The sequence below is a fragment of the Callorhinchus milii genome, unplaced genomic scaffold (genome assembly GCF_018977255.1).
Source record: "Callorhinchus milii isolate IMCB2004 unplaced genomic scaffold, IMCB_Cmil_1.0 Scaffold288, whole genome shotgun sequence".
NCBI classification, from domain to species: Eukaryota; Metazoa; Chordata; class Chondrichthyes; order Chimaeriformes; family Callorhinchidae; genus Callorhinchus; species Callorhinchus milii.
Window position 1 is genome coordinate 62,358 of NW_024705029.1, and position 21,433 is coordinate 83,790.

At 48.6% G+C, this 21,433-nt stretch overlaps 1 protein-coding gene across 1 annotated transcript; it reads left to right on the forward strand.

The window, feature by feature from the left end:
- Window positions 1–334: 334 nt before the first annotated feature.
- LOC121851991 (oxysterol-binding protein-related protein 8-like) lies at window positions 335–20,497 on the forward strand (the record flags this gene model as incomplete). The annotated part of the gene is given in 18 exon segments (XM_042346062.1): window positions 335–527; window positions 933–1,095; window positions 1,952–1,997; window positions 2,583–2,738; window positions 3,225–3,409; window positions 5,267–5,348; window positions 6,100–6,151; window positions 6,154–6,197; window positions 9,909–10,005; window positions 11,031–11,129; window positions 11,576–11,673; window positions 13,523–13,612; window positions 14,980–15,116; window positions 16,344–16,529; window positions 17,466–17,618; window positions 17,909–18,008; window positions 19,124–19,393; window positions 20,357–20,497. Coding segments are annotated over 18 exon segments (2,292 nt in total), but the record flags the coding sequence as incomplete, so codon positions are not given.
- Window positions 20,498–21,433: the final 936 nt, after the last annotated feature.

A 21,433-nucleotide genomic window follows, 5' to 3' on the forward strand; every position in this document is an offset into this window, starting at 1 on the left:
TTATTTTTACTTTTATTAATTTCCATTTTAATTTTTTACCTACGTGACTTTACCGAAAAAACCTAAGAATATCAATCCACTATTATTAGCCATTGCGGTACCTGTACTGGAGTTTTGCTACCTTAGGCCGTCCCAATTTCTACTCTGGCCCTTGGACTATATCGACACATGTCGGGACATCGGTGAAAAAAGAGCTCTTGAGCTCATCTAATTCCTCCAGTGTAAATACATATTCTGAGTGGTTGGCCACCCTCGCCGCCCCCCACCACACCCGCTGCTCTATGGCGGTTGGTCACGGCCAGCGGTGGCTACGAACGCGGCCCGTAATCCAGCAATGTGGAGGCAGGTGTCAGTTGCTGGATCACCGCACAATCGTTGTGAAAATCCATTCCCCGCGTGCGCCGTGCGGGTACCATGCCTGGGCTCGCCAGGAGAAGGCATTCCAGCAAAGCTTGAACTTTACTTCCCACCTGTTCCATCTGTACAAGACGTAACATTACTCCGGGTGCTCCGGTTTCTTCCGACATGTAGAATCTCATCTTCTTGGTTCTTTCGGTAAAGTCAAGTGGAAGGGAAATAATAAAATGATAAAATATTAAACAATACAAATTCTCACGAAATTTCGACTGCAACACAAGCAATCACCATCAGGTGTGAAATCCACAGCAAGAAAATTTGAAAAAAAAAATCAAATTTTGTGTTGCAATTTTTATTCTTTTATTGTTTCCCTTCTACCTGACTTTACCGAAAGAACCAAGAATATGAATCCCTGCAGTCACGAAAGCTTTAAATCAAAATGTATAATCTCATTAATTGGCAGATAACACCTCAATATGTAGAGGACTGCAGAGCTTGGGCGAGGTGGAGGGTGTGGCGGGGGAAATTGGCATCGGCTCACCGCCCGTCTGTCTTTCCCGCTCGTCCGCTTGTAGGCCGCTGCTGGATGGACGCGCTGGAGCTGGCGCTGCGCTGCTCCAGTCTGCTCAAGCGCACGATGGCGCGGGAAGGCAAGGACGTGGAGAAGGTCGTACAGGCCGACGGCACCCTGCTGGGGCTGCTCCGCACTGGGACTCTGCACGACGGCTCGCAGTACGACCCCCACTTTTGAGACGCGGCATGGCGCGGCATGCCGTATGTATGCACCATATGTTTCGCGCCGTACGTAGCCAACCGTGCTAATCGGAGGTGCGGGGGAAGGACAACAAACTAAACGCAAACTAATGTAATTCCAAACGTGCCTCTCTCCATGCTTCTTTGCACAATTCGTGTTTTTGTTCCGTTTTTTTTTTGCTAATGACCGTGTTTCTAAATGATACGTCATAGCAGGCAGTGATTAATACATTTTCCCCCCGGGTACAATGGGTACGTTACTTTTCACTATCAGCTTCAGCTTTCCAGAAGCACTCCAACCTGCGCTAGTCTGCCTCTTTTATTTCCCCATTTTGATATCGAGTCTGCCTTCAGTAGCCATTCAAGGTAGCAAATAATTCTGCTGTGTGTATGTTGACCTTCTTTCGCACCGTACATAGCCAACCGTGCTAATCGGAGGTCCGGGGGAAGGGCAGCAAGCTAAACACAAAGAGCAGTTCTAAAGAAATGAGGTATCAATCTTGATGATTTAAAAGTGAATAGCTCCAGTGGCTTCCTAATATCGGAAGGAAGAGCGTTCCAGACAGCTGGGAAAGCACATCCGACCGCAACATCCGTTGATCCATTCTCTCCGCTCTATTTGCATTCACAGTCATTGTGCGATTACCGCGGTTTGCAAACTGTCCACAGATTAACAGAAAATAACTTTACGGTTAATCTACTGCTGTATGAAGGCCACCTACGATGAGCACAGTTGGCTACGTGCGGTGCGAAAGAAGTTCAAGTCCCACCCCACACTGTGTCGTCGCTCACGGGGGTTGTTTGACTGTGACGTATTCAAGCACGCCGATTCGTGCAGGTTGCTCAACGAGGGTGCAGCACTGGCTCAGATATCGCTCACCAACGATGTTGGCCGTGGCGAGGGATCGAACTTAGATCAACAGTTTCATACCGCGATGAACTAACCGCGACGCTATTACTCGGGCCCGTTTTAAAATGGTGACAGTCCCCACATCTTGCCTGCCAAAGGCAGTAAGCCCACTACAGGCCACACGCGGTGTGGCACGGCCATTGACGACGACGACGACGTCACCAAGCCCCCCGTCTCACCATCTCCCGTCCAGCGGCACATGCAGGAAGTTAACAGTCGGTACAGTAATCGATGACTTAATAGCCCGGCTCGAGTGGAACACCACTGCAGATGTATGCACGTTGAACTTCTCTCGCACCGTAAGTAGCCAACCGTGCCATGATACACTATCAGCTGCCGTGGGATTCTGACAACTACGGGAATGGCGACGTGGCCGAGCGGTCGTGCGACTGCCGCTCGTTACGAGGGCTTCATCGTCCCAAGTCACCGTGTCGCGCCAACCCCGGCAATGCCCTCCCCCCCCCCCCCATCCTCCCGCCTCGCCTGCCCTCCCTCCCCTGTACTGGGCTTGGCCAGGACACATGAGAGCGAGGCGACGCAGACGCACCTCACGGACGCGGAGGGGGTGTCCGACAGGTCGGACAGCGACGGGGACGAGGGCGCGCACAGCGAAGACAGCGACTCGGACACGTCGGAGAGAGCCGATGACAGCATCAGGGGCACCGGGCGGCTCAAGGAGACCACGTACTGCCAGCAGACCGACGAAGAGCTGGGCCAGGTGAGCCTCCAGAGATGGCGGCACCATCTCTCCTGGTGTTTTTTTCCTCTTCCCCCCCCGCCCCCCCCCCCCCCCGATAATTGTGCTCTTGTTGAGGTGGCTGTCTTGGGAAATCTGTGAGTCTTCACAGGACACTAAAATATTCAGTTTTCTGTCAGTGGCGTAATAATACTTGCCGTTGCCTCCTCTTCTCGCATTGCGCTACGAAGAATGGCCACTTCTCAAAACGTTGCTAATTATGTATTTTTGTTACTTTTTTAAGGCCACAGTGTGATTGACGAGCGCCTTGTTATCTGCATGTATGCATGTTGAACTTTTTGCGCACCGCACGTAGCCAACCCTGCCAATCGGAGGTGTGCAGAATTTGTGCTCGCGCACCACTGCCAACGCAGCAGCAGCAGCATCACCGAATAATGACGATGATGATGCCCAGTGGTCAATTCTCGGTCCGTGACGACGCGGCAAATGCTTTGCGGTCCCGCGCAGGTGGGGGAACTGTCGCAGATGGAGGAGGTGTCGGAGGAGCACAAGGGTCTCATCTGGGGTCTCATCAAGCAGCTGCGGCCAGGCATGGACCTGTCGCGCGTGGTGTTGCCCACCTTCGTGCTGGAGCCGAGGTCTTTTCTGGACAAGCTCTCCGACTACTACTACCACGCCGACCTGCTCTCGCAGTGAGCCGCCCGACTCGACGACCCGGCCAATCCCTTGCGCGCATACACCAAATGCTCGCGGAAGTCCTGCACCGTCCCTTTCGTTGTCCCTTTGTGCCGTGTCGTTGCTCCGGAGACCGGGAGATCGACGGTCGACGTTCGGTCGTCGCATTGGCGCCGTTCGTCGTGATTTCTCACTGAACAGAGTGGGCCGCGTGAAGGCTGCCATCATCCACAGCGAAACACTCTCCACTGCTCCTGACGCGGCTATCTGGCTTGACCACCTGGGTGTGAAATTGTAGTCGTTGCTCTGCATCTACATCAGCCGCACAAAAGAAAGATCAGATTGTCCCTTTTCCACCGGCACATCCGAGCCGCGCTGGCGAAGGGCCCTCGCGGTAAGGAAGGGTGATTTTCCACTGGCTATTAGGCATGCCAAGCCAGAACCAAACTTCGATATACGCTGGCCTGACAAAAAAACATTTGAATCGACCTCGGGACCAATCAGGGCCAAGGGGCGGGACTAATGACGCAATCATTGCATGTGACGTCAGTCAGTACACTGTGAGGACACGGTGTCGCCGTGTCGTCGATATGACGTCACGCATCACGTGTGATGCCAGCGTGGCATGGCTTGGCTTCTGCTGTGGGAAAAGCAACCTGCTCCTCCTGACCCGCGACGGCCTAGCTTCATACAGCCCTGGCATGGCTTGGATGTGCCAGTGGAAAAGGGGTACAAGATTCCTGGGAACCAGGCTCTGCCAGCCCAGGAACATCCCAGCTCTGGCCGCAGAAACAGCAGCAGGGTCCAGATCCCCCGATTAGCACGGTTGACTATGTATGGTGCGATAGAAGTTCAACGTACATATATTCATACAGATCCATATCCCTGTGCTCCATGAAGCATGGTACGCCATGGGATCACCCCCTCCCCTATGTCCCACCCATCCCCGCACAACAACTCCCACTCTGCCAGGCATGTAACAATGCTGCGAATCACGACACGTGTACAGAACCCTAAGCATGGGATCGGGTTGCACGAGCTTGGCTTGGCAATTGAAAAACAAAGGATGCAGGTGGCATCTCAAATTTTATCTCATTAAGGCCACTCCCATAGCCTGTGACCTGCGTAAGAAGCCAAAGTAGAGGGGGCTGTGGATGCAGCCACGAGCAAGCAGAGCGATCAATGACCAAAGACCTTCAGTAGCTGGGCATCACTTGGTAAAGGCCACATCGATAATGGATGACCGGACACCGATGGCGACGTTTGTGCGCAACGCAGGTTGGCAACCGGGCTGAATGCAATCGGCGTCACTTTTAAAGATAAATTGCAGCTCAGATCTCTAACCCTGCCTTTTGGGGGTGGGGTGGTCATGGCTGCAAGCTTTGGATTCGTTTAGCCTGGGATAACTGCCCTTGAAAGGGAACTGCCCAGTAAACATGGAACGTTTAGCCAATGTTGGTACATCGGCTTCAACCACATGCCAATGAATTTTGATTTAAAGCTTTCGTGACTGCAGGGATTCATATTCTTGGTTCTTTCGGTAAAGTCACGTAGATGGGAAATAAGATAATATAAAACAATAAAATTCTCAAAATTTGTGAGAATTTTTATAATATAAAACAATAAAAATTCTCAAAATTTGTGAGATATATTATTAATATTATTTTATTTCCCTTTTACGTGACTTTACCGAAAGAACCAAGAATACACATGCCAATGGTGGCTCGATGTTGCATGTTTACTGGATATTGGATCCAGCTCGGTACGAGTACCGAGCCAGCTCGCTCACTCGTTGCCATGGGGATGCGGCCTCCGTGGCTTTGCGAGATTTAGTTTAGACGTTTACAGCGGTGCGGGTTGTTTTGTTTCACCAGAGCGGCATTGGAGGAGAATGCCTACGGCCGCATGAAACAGGTGGTACAGTGGTATCTCTCCGGCTTCTACAAAAAACCACAGGTACTCGAGAAAAGGCCCACCATGAAAATGTTGCGGCGCATGTCGAAGCGAAATCTATCACCAAAAGTTGTATTTTCGATCAGATGTATAAACAAAAAAAACAAGTGTTGCAAGCGCGATTCAAGACGGCATGCGTGTATACTTCAGACGAAAAACAGCAGCTATGGTCATCTTTTTGAATAGTTCCCAAGTCAGTAATGTGAATTCCACATTTTAATAGCAGCGCTCCTGTCTCTCCGTAAGATGTAAAATTAGACAATGGGATACAGAGATTACATTTAGTATAGTGCACGCTCATGTCACTAAGAGCCAATTTAAACCGGAAGATCCTTATTTCAAGGGAGACATCTGCCAAAATATGTATACTGCAAAAGAGCAATTTAAATCTGTAAACAAAACACAATGGGAACCTTATGACACAATTAGGAAGAAAAAAGTTACCATATTGAACTTATTCGCTTGAACAAAATTACGTAATATTAACTACCGAACAAAAACATTCATATTTTTTTTACATATAAATCGATAATTGAGATATATATATACACCACAAGCAGTCAATTGTTGTCCTGACTGCTCCGAGAATTGCTCTACCACACTCACACTAAGTCACCCTAATGAGACAGACTCATATTAGGCTGCCGCAAACACTGTTGTGCTCGATAAAGCTGCAGTCCATCAACATGTCACCCTGCTGTGCGGAGTCCGCACCAAGGGAATGCTGAATTGTGGTGTTTCCTCTATTTTAAAGGGACCAAAGAAGCCTTACAACCCAATTCTTGGAGAAACTTTCCGATGCATGTGGTACATCCTTCTACCGACAGCAAGACCTACTACATCGCTGAACAGGTATCATTGTTTATCCACTTATGGACGAGTGCCTCCTCACGACGTCACCATCCTTCATCGTCGCCTGATGCCACGTTACATCTCACTTCACATCAGCTGGTCTCGTAACCTCATCACTTTGACGGTCACCCCCTTGTGCGCATGTTCTCTCCTTTGGCCGCAATTTGCATCAATTGGCCAGCGTGCCTTCTATAAGGCTCCGAGGTTGCGAGGTGTTAACTACCTCACCTGGTATACAGGAGGCTGTTGGTTCGATCCCGTTCCCGACACCTATATTTGGAGTTTGCATTTTCTCCCCGTGGTCGCGTGGATTTTTCGCCGGGTTCTCCGGTTTTCCCTCTACATTTAGAAACATACATTTAGAGTATTTGCCTGCAATACATTTCCATGTGATAAGCCACTTCGTTGGCCTATCATTTGTGGCCAGGTCGCTTCTGAAGATCTATATATAGCGCAGCGGGCCTTACCTGGTTTTAGCGTAGTTTTAAGTCAGCTCCACACTAAATATGTCTGTGAGTTGTGTTTTGTTCCCTGATCCATGTGTTGCTCTGTCTCTGCAATTCCAAACCTGCATCTCCCCCATGCATATTTAACAGCTGTTGTTCCCTCTGAATAATAATATTTTGTCTAGTGTCCGTGTTTGATCATGGACACGGTAAATAATAAGCAGTTAGTGCGAGCGGAAATTCGCACTTAATCATTTAAACTCTATTGATCCTCACTTTAATCATTATATAATCACAAGAGTGCTTATGACCTATGAATAGCTAACCCATATAACTAATCGCAAAATTTGTATAATGTCCTGTCATGGTGGATTGTGGGTAATTAAATATTAATTAAATAACATGTTTTGGTCTACCAGCCTATGAGTCTCCATTGGACCAATGTTAACTCGAATGGGTACTGGCTTAGTGACCAAAATGTTATTTCAGTATTGCATGATCAACACATCCTTGCTGATTGTTATTTTAAACTTAACAGTGATAAACACACATAGATATCACCGTCTCAAAACTGTAATGCTGTCCTAATACACTCTGCCTGTCTGAACGTACGTGCTGTGAAGAAGTGATATTGCCCGAAATGCCGCCTTTGAAATGCTGTTTTTCTTTTTAAGGCCACAGTGTCTTTGACGAATGTGTCGAGTTGTTTTTAAATCCTTCATATTAAGTTCACTTGCTTGCTTGCTTGCGCGCTTACGACTGTGCAAATCTTTCGGTCGTTTTTTAACCCACTTTCCGTGATCCAATCGAGCTGACATTTTGCACACAGACTCGTTGTGCCTGACAATTTATTTTCGTGAAAATTTTTTCCCAAATTTTACACTTGTTAGGAATTTTTATTTATTTAATTACCAATTGCTTAATGGTGGCAGGCAATCATCTGACCCATAGGTGGCAGCCATCTCAAGCCAGAGGACGAGAGGACTCTAGCCGCCACGCATATAAAGGATTTATAGTGAAAAACTTTGTTTTTACGGGTTAATTTTTTATATTTCATATAAATGCTGTAATTGATCTCCTCCATCCAAAACGGGGCCAGTGCCTGCACGACTCACGTGCCTACCTCCGCTCACCCCCAGGGTGTACGTCCAATGCGCGTGCGATGAACGGCATTGGGATGTATAATGGGGAGGGTGTCCTTGAGAAGAGTTGACAATGCACGAATTTAGCCGGCTTTTGATTGCGCGGATGGAGACGGTGAATTGTCATGCTCCCTCTGGATTTTTCTGTTGCGCCTAGTCACTTTAAGATACTCCACTCTTTGGCTCTTCCGGTAAGGTCACGTAGTTTGAAATAAAATAAAAACAAATCACGACGTTCCCATTGCAACACAAGCAATCATCATCAGGTGGGAAAACCACAGCAAGAATTTTTTTTTTGCTGAAGTGGGAGAGAGATGCTGTGGTAAGAGGTTATATAGGTAAGAGAGGGGGGAGGGGCAAGGGGGGAGAGAGAGGGGGGGTAGGGGAGGGGAGCGCTGAGTGGACGCTAGGAGAGGGACGTGAAGCTGGACGGGGGGGAGTGGGCGGGGCTGGAAGTGAAAGGCCGAGAGAGCTGGGGGATGGGGGGGATGCGGGGGGGAGAGTTAACTCGGAAACACGGGCGGTGCACGAGTGCCAATGCAGCAACAATGCCAATGCAGCAACAATGCCAATGCAGCAACAATGCCAATGAAGCAACAATGCCAATGCAGCAACAATGCCAATGAAGCAACAATGCCAATGAAGCAACAATGCCAATGCATCAACAACGCCAATGCAGCAACAACGCCAATGCAGCAACAACGCCAATGCAGCAGCAACGCCAATGCAGCAGCAATGCCAATGAAGCAACAATGCCAATGCAGCAACAATGCCAATGAAGCAACAATGCCAATGAAGCAACAATGCCAATGCATCAACAACGCCAATGCAGCAACAACGCCAATGCAGCAACAATGCCAATGCAGCAACAATGCCAATGAATCAACAATGCCAATGCAGCAACAATGCCAATGCAGCAACAATGCCAATGCAGCAACAATGCCAATGCAGCAACAATGCCAATGCAGCAACAATGCCAATGCAGCAACAATGACAATGCAGCAACAATGCCAATGCAGCAACAATGTCAATGCAGCAACAATGCCAATGCAGCAACAACGCCAATGCAGCAGCAATGCCAATGCAGCAACAATGCCAATGCAGCAACAATGCCAATGTAGCAACAATGCCAATGCAGCAACAATGCCAATGCAGCAACAACGCTAATGCAACACAATGCCAAACGCTGGGGATGCGGGGGGAAATTAACTCGGAAAAATAGACTAGTACCCAGCAGATATGATTTAACAACCATAAACAGTTAAGGTTTTACCTGGTTAATAACATCCTTCCAATGATTGCTCAATTTGTATCCATCTTCTCGGTTGAAGTTATGTCTATGTTATATATCTGGATGGCTTCATAAACAAACCTTTGATAGTAGCCCGAAGGTTTCCAGAGTACCTTGATCTCGGAAAAAAACAATATCATGCGAGCCCACAGCGTTATAGCAATGGTCAGCCACGGCAGAGGTATTGGTTCCGCCGTGTTTTAAGATGTTGCTTGTTCATGTTTTGTTTGTTGCGGTTGCACCTGAGCCAAGAGCCGAATGGCTCACAGGGCTATACATAATCAATGATCTGAACTGAACTGTGGCTATCTGCGGGGAGACAACGCAACAAAAGGCAACCAAGAGTGGATGACTTCCAATGAAGCTGCCGTGGGTTTCGCTTTAGAAAATAAACACGTGCGGGTTGCCAACTATTTTTCCAAGGACTCCGCACAATTTTGACGTGGGTGAGGGCTCTCTATTAGAAGGAACACTGGTTTCAATGATCGCGCCTTGGGTATTAGCAACGTAGCCCAAACAAAACTGTAATGACAAATGCCGTTAGCGAGAAACTATGAAGGCCGGCACGGCACACAAGGGGGTGGGTGGCCAACACCGTGCTCGGCCGCCTTTGTCTCCCCAGTGCTGATGCTTACACACCACACCAGGCACTCACGAAAGGCTGAGTCAACCTAAAGGAGGCCCAGGACCGGTTCAGAAATTAATCAGTTATGTTGGCCGTGAGCGGGAATCGAACTCAGGTCACCGGGTTCGTAGCTCAGCGCGCTAATCGCTACGCGACCGCTCGCACACACACACACCCACAACCACAACCGTCTCCATTGCCTTCTAGGTGTCTCATCATCCTCCCGTCTCGGCAATATACGTCAGCAACCGGAAGGATGGCTTCTGTATCAGCGCCACCGTGTTCGCCCGATCAAAGTTCTACGGTAAGGGCTCTCCCCTCGACGTTCGGTTGCGTGACAACGCAGCGCCAACGCGGCCGGCAGAGTCTGCCGCAACGAGCACTCGTCGACGCAACGTTTTACAAACGGCGTGACTGCTGCGACTATGAAAAAAGTGTGCCCAACTTCTTCCAGCTCCGAGAATGTTAAGATTTTGTCGGTCTTGACTGTCACGGGACAATTTCACAGCAGAGTGTGTGTGGGAAAGTGTACACCCCTATGATGTAAAATATATATTTGTAATACTCTTTGGTTCTTTCGGTAAAGTCACGTAGGTAGAAAAAATAGTAGATCGCGACGTTTCGATCGCAACACAAGCAGCCATCTTCAGGTGAAATAGAGTCTTCGATCGCAAAATGAGTCTTTTTCACCTGACGACGGTTGCTTGTGTTTTTTTATTTAAAGCTTTCGTGACTGCAGGGATTCATATTCTTGGTTCTTTCGGTAAAGTCACGTAGAAGGGAAATAATAAAATAATATTTATATTATGTTAATATTATTATATATTATTATATTATTTTATTATTTCCCTTCTACGTGACTTTACGGAAAGAACCAAGAATATGGTTGCTTGTGTTGCGATCGAAACGTCGTGATCTATTATTTTTTCTACCTACGTGACTTTACCAAATGAACCAAAGAGTATGGATTCCTGCAGTCACGAAAGTTTCAAATCAAGATTAATATATTGGTAAAATCACTTCACAGATCTCATGAGAGAGGTCCTGTGAAAAATCTATTCCGCAGATAATATCTGACAACATAGTGGTGCACTGCTTTGACCGATTTGTTAATTCTCCTAACGACATAATATTGGAATAAATTGAGGATTTTAAAAATACCGAAAAAAAAAGCTACACAAAAAATCAACAGCCAATGTCCGATGGACATACTCGCTATTGGCCTAGAAATGTGTAATTTCCCTTTACTTCGCTCGGGGCTGCAAAACGGGAGACGATCGCTGCCCGGTCGCTCGCTCTGCGTCTCTCCGACCTTTCGAACCCTCCCAGGAAACTCGCTGTCGGCGATCCTCGACGGCACGGTCCGCCTGAGCTTGCTGGAGCGAGGGGAGGAGTACGTCATCACCATGCCTTACGCCCACTGCAAAGGTGCCGCCGCCGGCCGGGGCCCTCGCTCCTCGCAAGACCAACGCGCTCACGCCGAGCGGGGAGTCGAATCCCCTTTCGCTAGAGCTGGGTTCTACGATTTATGTTTGCCGATTATTACTCGGATAATCGGATACAAACTAATTGTTGGGGGAGGGGGCCGGAGGTTGGGGTGGGGGGGGTGCAGAAAAAAAGTCTCACCTCTGTTCCCGCGTGTGCCGCTGGACGGGAGGTGATGGGCGTGGATTGGTGACGTCACAGGCATCATCGGTTTACGTCACGCCGTTTGTGGTTTGTAAGGGACATCAGGGCGGCTAAGTTTTCAAAGGGGCGCGAGTAATCGATCACAGCAACAGTTGTCCACTACAATTATTCGTCAATTAATCGGCTTAACTCATCGTCACAGCTGAGCTCCATCACCCGCCACCCCTCCCCCCCACCCTTTGCAGGCATTCTGTATGGGACCATGACACTGGAGCTTGGTGGAAAGATTGGAATTGAGTGCCAGAAGACCGGCTACAGCGCCAGCATTGAGTTCAAGCTCAGGGTAAATGCTAAAGCCAGCACACATCAATTCCTAAAGCTGTTGCATTAACACATGCATGCTTCTAAATGCATAGCAATACACCGTGTCGTTCTTTACAAAAACAATTGCATAGTGCATGAGGATAGACGCTGGATCCGAAGTGTACTTATAGCAGGAGAAGCCCTTTGCCTTCCACCTCACCTGTGCAATGTAACAATGCGTCGCTTTATATCAGAATTGTGCTAATATAAGGTGTGCCTACATCCACCTCCTATTGCGGCGATTACAATTGAACAGTCCTTTGGTCAATCCACGACTGGATCAAGGCCTCCCACCACATGACGTGTCGGCCATGGGGGCTGTTTGGCCATACTTCACCAAGCCCGTCGTGGTGTGGGTTGGTGAAGGGGTACGACCGGTTCGGATATCACTCGCCACTGATGGCAGTCGTGGCCGGGACTTGAACCGAGGTCGCAGAGTTCGTAGGGCACAAGCGCGCTGTTAACCCTTTCCCATTTAGAGACAACTGCAAGTTGCAGGGTGGGGTGTCCCGTTCGCCGCTGAATCTCGGAACGCGCAAGCGATTCGGCGCTAATTTTACTTAGAGAGGCGTAGCGCCGTTCCTTTTAAAAGACATTGAACTCACCGCAGAAGACTGTAGCGACGCAGAGAACTGGAGCGACACGGCCGCACTCTAAGATAGCTGGCGCCAAGCTGTGCCACGCGCTCTCCCGCATGGCCTTGTGGGAGCCTCGGTACGTCATCGGAACCATAAAAAAACTATTACGTACACATACGTCATCGAAAAGGGAAACAGTTATCGGAAGGGTTAAATGCTCCACCGCTTCCTCCCTGAAGTGTCCAATGAGATTACGAATGAAAAGCTCGTCTGTGTGCAATGGTAATTCACGTTTTATTTCCCTATTCACTAAAGGCACAGCTGCTGTATTATTCATAAGCGTGATACATATTTAATGGGGGGGTCCTACATAATGCAAGCGACAAGAAACAAAGGTGAGTTTAATAAAAACAAATGATCTGAAAACAATCCCACCTTCAGAAGAAACTATAGCGCTTGCTCAATTTCTTGCGATTGCTATGCACGCTCATTGTACTGTATAGAGGGCGATCCATTTATAGATGCCCCACTGACCTCTGGTGACCCTCTTGACCTCTCAACCGTTGATTGGGGTATTGTGAAAGCGATCGTCCTGTGTCTTAGAGGAGCGTTAAAAACATGTCACGAGTGTATTGATATATAGCACACACGGGGACTCCTTTACTTACGAACATTCGACTTACGTACGTTCAGAGATACGAACAAACCTGTCCGTATGTCCAGTTGCCTGTTCGGACCGAGAGTCGTAAGTTCAACCGCCACGCAATTGATGGCGGTGGTGGCATCTACATCTGCAGAACATGAAGAATCAGTCGCATCTACATCTACAGGAGATTATTCAACTTTTAAAGCCATTCCTCGTGTTTAGTTTACACGCCGAACAACATGTTTGGAATCGACAGGAGTAAAGTTGGACTTACGGACAAATCGACTTAGGAACAGACCTCTGGAACCTAACTCGTTCGTAAGTAGAAGAATCCCTGTGTGATTTCTTCCTGTTTTATTATCGTCCGTACATTTGTCTTCTTTTACTATTCATCGTAAGCGGCGACTCTTCTGTTTCTCTCGTGGGGGAATTTGAATATTTAGACGGCATTGTGGAGGCTTTGAATGGCGTTTCTCTCATTATTTCTCCCTGTTATTTGAGTGGAGCATCTATAAACGAATGACCCTGTGTAACTTGATAAATGTCAAAGGCTCAATAATGCAACATGATGACTCTGTACTCTCCCCCCCACCACTATCCGCCAGCCCCTGCTTGGTGGAAATGACTGCGTGAATCAGATTTCTGGAAAAATCCAACTCGGAAAGGAAGTCTTCTGCACCCTGGAAGGCCACTGGGTAAACACATCATCATTCCGACTCCGGGGGGCGCAGAGACACCGGGGAAACATTCTGGACAACAATGGTGGTGTTTTTGAGTCCGCGATTTTCTCCCTTCACACGCAATTGCGACGTGAATGCTCATTATAAACTAAAAAAACTATTTAAAACATTTTACTAGGTAAGGCCGATTGAGCTATATAGGTATTTTTTCAGAAGCGACCTGGCCACAAATGACAGCTGGATGAAGTGGCTTACCGTGTGGAAATTTATATCAGCCCAATACTAAACGCATGTTGATTCTAAATGTGGAGGGGAACACCGGATGATCCGGAAACAATCCACGCGACCATGGGGAGAAAGACACGCAACTCCAAATACAACAATAACCGCCATTCGCCACTAAGTGGCGGTGATGTCACCACGACGCTTGTACCAGGCCATGTGCACCTTGAGGCCACGTGAAGTGTCGGAACGCCCCCGCTGGCAGGAGGTCACGGGGCAGACCCAGGTGCCACTGGTCGACTGACTGAGATGACCGAGATGACTGGTTGATGCACCACCTGTGCCCCCTACTGTGCCAACTTGCTGTGCTTTAGCCACCCGGCGCTCCACTCATTGTTGTGAGCGTCGCTCCTCCGCCCTCCGTTATTGTTGGAGGGCAACCGCCTCCCTCCAACTGCCCAGTAGTGTCCTTCACGAGCCTCCTCCACAATACAGGTACTCGTTGACACACGCGATAGATGCGTTCCTGGAAAAACGCGCATATCTCAAAATTGCGAATGTCAAAAGCAATTTTCCCATAAGAAATAATGGCAAAGGAGGGGGTTAGGGGATTTCACTCACACTCGCAGACATAATTGCCTAAATCATCCTCGCCTATAGCAATACAATACGCGTACACACAATATAATACTCGTCCTTAACTCTTCACCACCTGTGTTTTCTTGCTTGAGTACCCTCTCATTAATTATATCCCTTCATCACCTGTGCCCCTCCGTATGTTAGACATCCGGCCACCTGTGTTCTTAATGATCCCTTCACACAAGTTACCGTACCGCACTGGCTGCTGGCAACGCCATTGGGTGGTGGTGCCAGGCTGGGCGTGGCGTGTATGTCACATTGCGGGTGACATTATTCCGAAAATTGCCTCTCGTATGTCAATAAAAGGTCTAAATACAAAGCACCGCGTTATTCCAAAACGGCGTGCCAAAAAAGCACGGAAACCGAGGATTGCCTGTATACAGGCATACAGGGTCAGGATCGAACCCACGGCCTCCTATATACCAGGCGAGGTAGCTAACATCTCCTAGCCAGCGTCGCGCCCCTGACGCTTTGGCTTGGGTTGGCCCATTCCGTAAGCGAGCGCTGCCACTGCATTGCAGGACCGAGAGGTGTTCATCCAGGACCACAAGACGGGAGCCTCGGAGGAGTTCTGGAATCCGGACGCCGAGGTCAGGGCACGCAGGCTGACGAGGCACCTGGTGCACCTGGAGGAGCAGGGCGACTACGAGTCGGAGAAGTGAGTGACGCGGTGCAAAAGGAAGAATTATTGGTGTACTAATGAAATACTAATGCAATACTTTATCCATTTCCAGTATTTTATTTTCAGTGGGTTGCTTTCCTCGCCTATACTTTGCACTCCGATCGTTTGTTGCTGTCGTTTGTTGCTGTTACTTTCTGAGCCCGTGCCCCTGCTGGACATCTGTGAACAAGAGCTTCGTAGATCATCGGATTTATCCAGGATAAATAAAGATTCTGATTTCGAAGACTTCTCACCGGGTTGCAGCATTGCTATATTGGCTGTGAACTCACTTCTGTTGTCATTACGTTTTCAGGACAAAGAGCCCAACCGAAAACTCTGAATCTATCCGTCTCTAACTGAATTGTGACCATTGCTGACATGTTGGCTGATAATTTATCTATTTTTTCCGTGGTAAGGCAGTGTTAATAACAAGTGTTTTTTTTTAGATACATGTTTACATACGCCATGTATGAATTCAGACATCGAAGATATTGCTTTGCCTATTGTTATAGGCTGCTGCAAGTGTCCATAGTGGGCAGTACGTAGAGGGCAGTGAAGACAAAGCCATTGTTCTTCTTGGTTCTTTCGGTAAAGTCACGTAGAAGGGAAGCAATAAAATAATAAAAATAAAACATAATAAAATAAAATAATTCTCACGACGTTTCGGCCACAACGCAAGCATGTTTTATTTTTATTATTTTATTGCTTCCCTTCTACGTGACTTTACCGAAAGAACCAAGAAGATGGATCCCTGCAGTCACGAAAGCTTTAAATCGAAAATTAAAGCCATTGTTGTACTCTACTTGATGCTCCCACCTTTACCCATCCGCAATGACCGGCATGGTTGAGTGGTCAAATAACCCCCATGACCTGCAGGCCGGGGTTGTAGGCCTTCATCCATCAGTGGATTTCGTTTGTTGTCCTTCCCCCGCACCGCCGATTAGCACGGATGGCAATGTACGGTGCGAAAGAAGTTTAACGTACATGCATACAACGGGGCTGTCTATAACTTGTTCCTCAACCGTAGATGCGAATTACTCGACCGCAGATGCGGCAACTTCAGACGCAAATGTTCCACCGGTTGTCCGCGCTGTGGCTCTACAATTGAATGCGTGCTACGGGATGTCGGCGCAGTGCGCTAACGACTGCTCCACCGCTCCCCCCCTCCTCCTCCTCACACAAAACAAACGCACGCACACACGTACACACACACGCACAAGCCAGGCTGTGGCAACACGTCACGACGGCGATCTCACAGCGGGATCAGCACGAGGCGACGCAGCAGAAGTTCCTGCTGGAGGAGGCCCAGAGGGAGGGGGCTCGTGAGCGCGCTGAGCAGCAGGAGGAGTGGACGCCGTGCCTCTTCGAGTTGGAGCCCCTCGTGGGAGAGTGGCAGTACAAATACGCAGAGTAAGTGCCCTCCCCCCCCCCACTCGACTTAAACATGGATCGCTTCATGGCCAGGTTTCTGCCGTTGCACCGTGTGGCTCTTTCCGACGTGGTTGTAGGTTCACACGGGGGGTGGGGGGGGGAGGTTCACAGAGTTGGTGCCGGTCTGACATGTGGCCGGTTAAACGAGCAGTGCCGGCTATCCTGGGCGTTATTCAGCAAAAGGCGATCTGAGAACCCTGCGGCTGTTGGGGGCTTAATTTGGAAACCGTTCCATGGACGAGCGTTTGCAGGCCTATTTGGTTGATGGGCCCAAGTGTTTATTTTATGATGGTGGCAAAGCAGACACGTCCATTGACTTATACACGATTTTACCATCGTGTAGGTTTTCGCGATTGTGCTGGATAGATTTGACGTTCTTTCTTCAGGGAACTGAATACAGTTCCTGCAGTAGCACCCAGCCCACGGAGCAAAACGTTGGACCTAAAAATATATATAAAAAGTAAACCATGAAACTATTTAATTTTACCAGGTAAGGCCCAATGAGTGATAAATCTCTTTTTCCGAAGAAACCTGGCCACAAATGATAGTTCAACGAAGTGGCTTATCATGTGGAAATTAATCGCAGCCAAATACTCTAAACGCGTGTTTCTAAATGTGGAGGGAAAACCCGGATGACCCACGGGGAGAACACGCAAACTCCAAATATACAGACGTCAGAGTCGACATTGAACCCAGCACCTCCTGCATACCAGGCGAGGTAGTTAACATCCCGCCACCGCGCCTCTCATAAACATACGAACACAACATGACATTGTGCCGAACATGCGGCGTACATCCCGAAAACGCATCGACAAGGGCACATAGCAAACGTCACAGGCATCCGCAGCTGCCTTTCGGGCGCCTCGCCGAAGCCATTTTCACCGTTTCACCCCCCCCCGCCCCCGCCGGTTGCAGCCTCCGCCCGTGGGACCCTCTCAACGACATCGCGCAGTACGAGCAGGACGGCGTGATCCGGACCCACGTGCGGCACGACTCGAGCGTGGCGCGCTGCGCCAGCGCCCTGGGGCTCAGTCCGAGCGCCGCCGCTCCTTCCTGCAGCGCCGCCGGGTGAGTGCGCATGGCGCATCCGCACCCCCTGAACCCCCCCCCTCCCCCCGTAAAGGGCGGCCGTTTAAACGGGCGCGCCGGCGGTTTGTCGATGGGCGGTGGGATAAAGCGCAGGGTGCTCGCGACTCCCCGTCTCTTTCAAAGTCGTCCTGGGTCAGCGTGAATGAGTCGGCCAAAAGCTTCATAGCAGCTCTCTCTCGGAGCTCACCCGAGTAGAGGCCCTTTGGCCAGCAGTGGGGGCTGAACAGGAATTGCAGGGTTGCACCTTCACATGTGTTTTTATCGGGTAGGAGGGCAGCGGTGGCACAGTGGCTCACGCAGTGCCCAACGAACCTGGCTACCTGTGTTAAATTCCTGGACGTGGCTAACATCAATCTTGCCATCGTTGGGGCACATCAATCATTCTTCCTCCTGAGTTTCGATCTGCATTTTTCCCTGCTTGGTCCATTCTTTGACATTGCCTGTCCAGCTGACACGCAGTCTCCCACATTCGCTTGTGCACTGCACTATGAACCTGATTATCTGAGTTTGATTCCCGGCCACGGCTAACATCAGTGGGTGAGTGATGTCTGAACCAGTGCCGCCGGGTCAGAAATAACCCCTGCCACCCTATCCCTTCACCTACCAGCACTGACCATCACGGTGAAGTTTGGTCAAACAAAACCACTTAATATATTACCCATTATGAAAAACTGATGAGGGAATGGTTTATCAGTTTTAGAGAGATGCAATTATGTTGCATGTGGAGTCTAACCAAGTAAGATCTAAATTGCAGGGATCGCTCGCATGTTACTGATGATAATAACACTGCCTGTGATAATAAATTACAACCCTGTGTCAAAACTCTTCATGTAGGCCTCACGGTGCTTTATGAGGGTTGTGGAATCTGAAGGAAAATGTAATATTTTCTTCAATAATTCCATTATAGCTTAACGGTGTGGATTGCAAATTGACTGAGTTGTTTGCATAAATGGGCACTTCTGGTTGAACAAATTGTATTGCAAGATGGCCGATAAGAGAAAAATACGGAACTATATGCAGCATAGAGTGAGTTACTGAGAAGCTGAAATTCCCAAATGAAATTTTTACCTAACTTTCGTGACTGCAGGAATTCATATTCTTTGTTTTTTTCGGTAAAGTTACGTAAATAGTTAAATTACAAATAAAAGCAAAAAACCCACGACGTTTCGATCGCAACACAAGCGGTCTTCGTCAGGCGGTAGAGAAAAGAGGATTTTAAAATTGTATTTTTTATTTTCTATCTACGTAACTTTACCAAAAGAACCAGAGAATATCCCAAATTAAATGTTGAATAACTCTTGAGTGGATTAGTTAAAAATATTGATAAAAGGATGGGATTGAGGGTAAACCTTCGTCGCGACTTTGTCTTGGGAACTATTGCTCCGACCGCCTGTGAATCTGAGCCCTGAGCGTTTCCGGAGGGCGAGCGTGTTGGATTGCCGCGTGGGTCTTCCCTGTGATGGGCGAAAATCAATCGCCTGCAGAGATCGTCCAAAGATGAGAAGAGGAGCGAGCGACGTGACCAGGAGAGCCGGGCATCGACACCCGACCTCGATCACCGCGACTCCTCCGACATGGACGGTGCGACGCGAACCGCCATTGCGATGATGCAGAAATGTAAACATGGGACGGCCCTCTTTGTCAGTCCACCGCTTGGAGGCCTCCAACGCCGTACGGATTGTGAGGGTTTATTTGACCATGCTTCACCGCGCTGGTCGGTGCAGGTGGTCAAGGGCGGAGAGCATAGACGTTGGGTGCGTGGAAGGTATAGGAGGTCCCTGCTTTTGCGACACAATGCGTTCCCGGAAACCCGTCTTGTCGTAATTCAGATCGTCCTAAATCGGACTCCTATTTTTCCTGTTGACAGCAGAAACGGTGTAAACATCACTTGCCGATGTGTTTTTCCTTTTATCAGCCATATTTGAGGGTTTAATAGGTAAACATCCACAAAAAACACTTTGAGAAAAACTAAAGCTCCAAGCCCAAGTCACATGAGTATGCGTCGTAAATCAAGTTGCTGCGTCATAAATCGATCCGTGGTGGCATTACGTCGTAAATTTTGATCGTCGTAAACCGGTGACCGCCTGTACAATAGAAGAATGCATTTTGTAGCGCTGCCCTCTGCTGCCCACCACATAGCCACGCTAGCCTGTTTATTGCATGGTGGTCACCCATCCCAGCACTTATCCAGGCACGAGCCTGCTTGGCTTCTGAGGTCTCATGAGATTGGGCACATTCTGGGCAACCAACAGACACACGATCTCTCTGTTCAAATGGTCGACGGTGGATGCACTCGTCTCTGTTGGTGGCCCCCAACCAGTGGTGATACTTCCACATTCCTTGGCAGGTGCCATGCTATTCATTAATTGACTACAAATATAGCAATGCCCCGATTTACGCCTCCCACTTTTGCGCCGTTTCGCAAATATGACGTCACTTTATTATCAGCACCGCGACTCGATTTGCGTCGCCTCCAACCCGCACACACGTCGCCGACAGCATCGTCCGTCCTTTCTCGCTACGCGTCGCCTCTCAGCCCTCGCCTCCACCACCTACCCTGTCAATCGCTTCGATTTACGTCATTGCGATATTCGTCGTGGCACCTTTCACGAACGCATCCCCCGACGTAAACCGGTGGTATAGCTGCACCGTCGTTGGTGTGGAGCCGTGGGGCTTTTAGGCGTTGTACATCTAAGCGTGGGGATTGGTGTGGCCAGAAGATGGCGGTGTTGGAGTATGCTTGGGATTTCTATGGTCGAGTACAGGAACTCCTCTACTTACGAACGTTCGACTTACGTACGTTTAGAGATATGAACAAACCTGTCCGTATGTCCATTTGCCTGTTCGGACCGAGAGTTGTAAGTTCAACCGCCGCGCAATAGATGGCGGTGGTGGCATCTACATCTACAGATTATAAAAAATTTTAATCCATTCACCGTGTTTACTGTACATGCCGTACAACATGAGTAAAGTAGGACTTCGAACAAATCGACTTCCAAACAGACCTCTGGAACCTAACTCGTTCGTAAGTAGAGGAGTCCCTGTACTCCTCACATACTTTCCTCACACATACCACCCCTCATGGTACTGGCCAAATATCCCAGTTCAGGATGCTTTGGGGAGAAAAAAAGCTGCAAGACTCGGGGAGGCTTTCCTCGCTAAACAATTGTCATTATTGCTATTTCTCCAGATGATCACCACCAACCACATGTATTTCAGTGGCATAATATTTTCAATTCATAATTCTTGTATTCGGAGTCACAATCAGAATCTTTATTTGGACAGGAGGAATCCGATGAGCTATAAAGCGTTTTCACAGATGTCCAGTATTTTCACAGATGTCCGTCCAGTGGCGTTAGCAGAATTTCACGAACGTCCACTTCAGCTGAAGTGAGACAGCTTGAGTCTCTTAAGAACTGTTGCACATGTAATAGTCATCTACAACGCTGTGTCACGCTGTGTGATTAATGCTGCATGTTGCCTTATTCTGTACACCGTGCTGTCGCAGAGCCAAGATGCCACACTAAAATGCACAGAGGGGACATGCAGGAAGTCTTCACTGTGTTGAAATCCATCAGAAAAACGCAGGATGACATCTGCAGGTAAATATTCTCTACACGGTAAGCTTTGAAAATTAAATTGGTTTTTTACCCTTCTATCTGGCAACAAAACTGACACATTTTTACAAGGAGTCATATTTGCATAGACCGCAATACCTGCAGTCATAATACAAATAAAAGACATAACTCTGCTAATGTGCGCCTTTTGGCGTCATCTGGTCCAACCCATGTGAG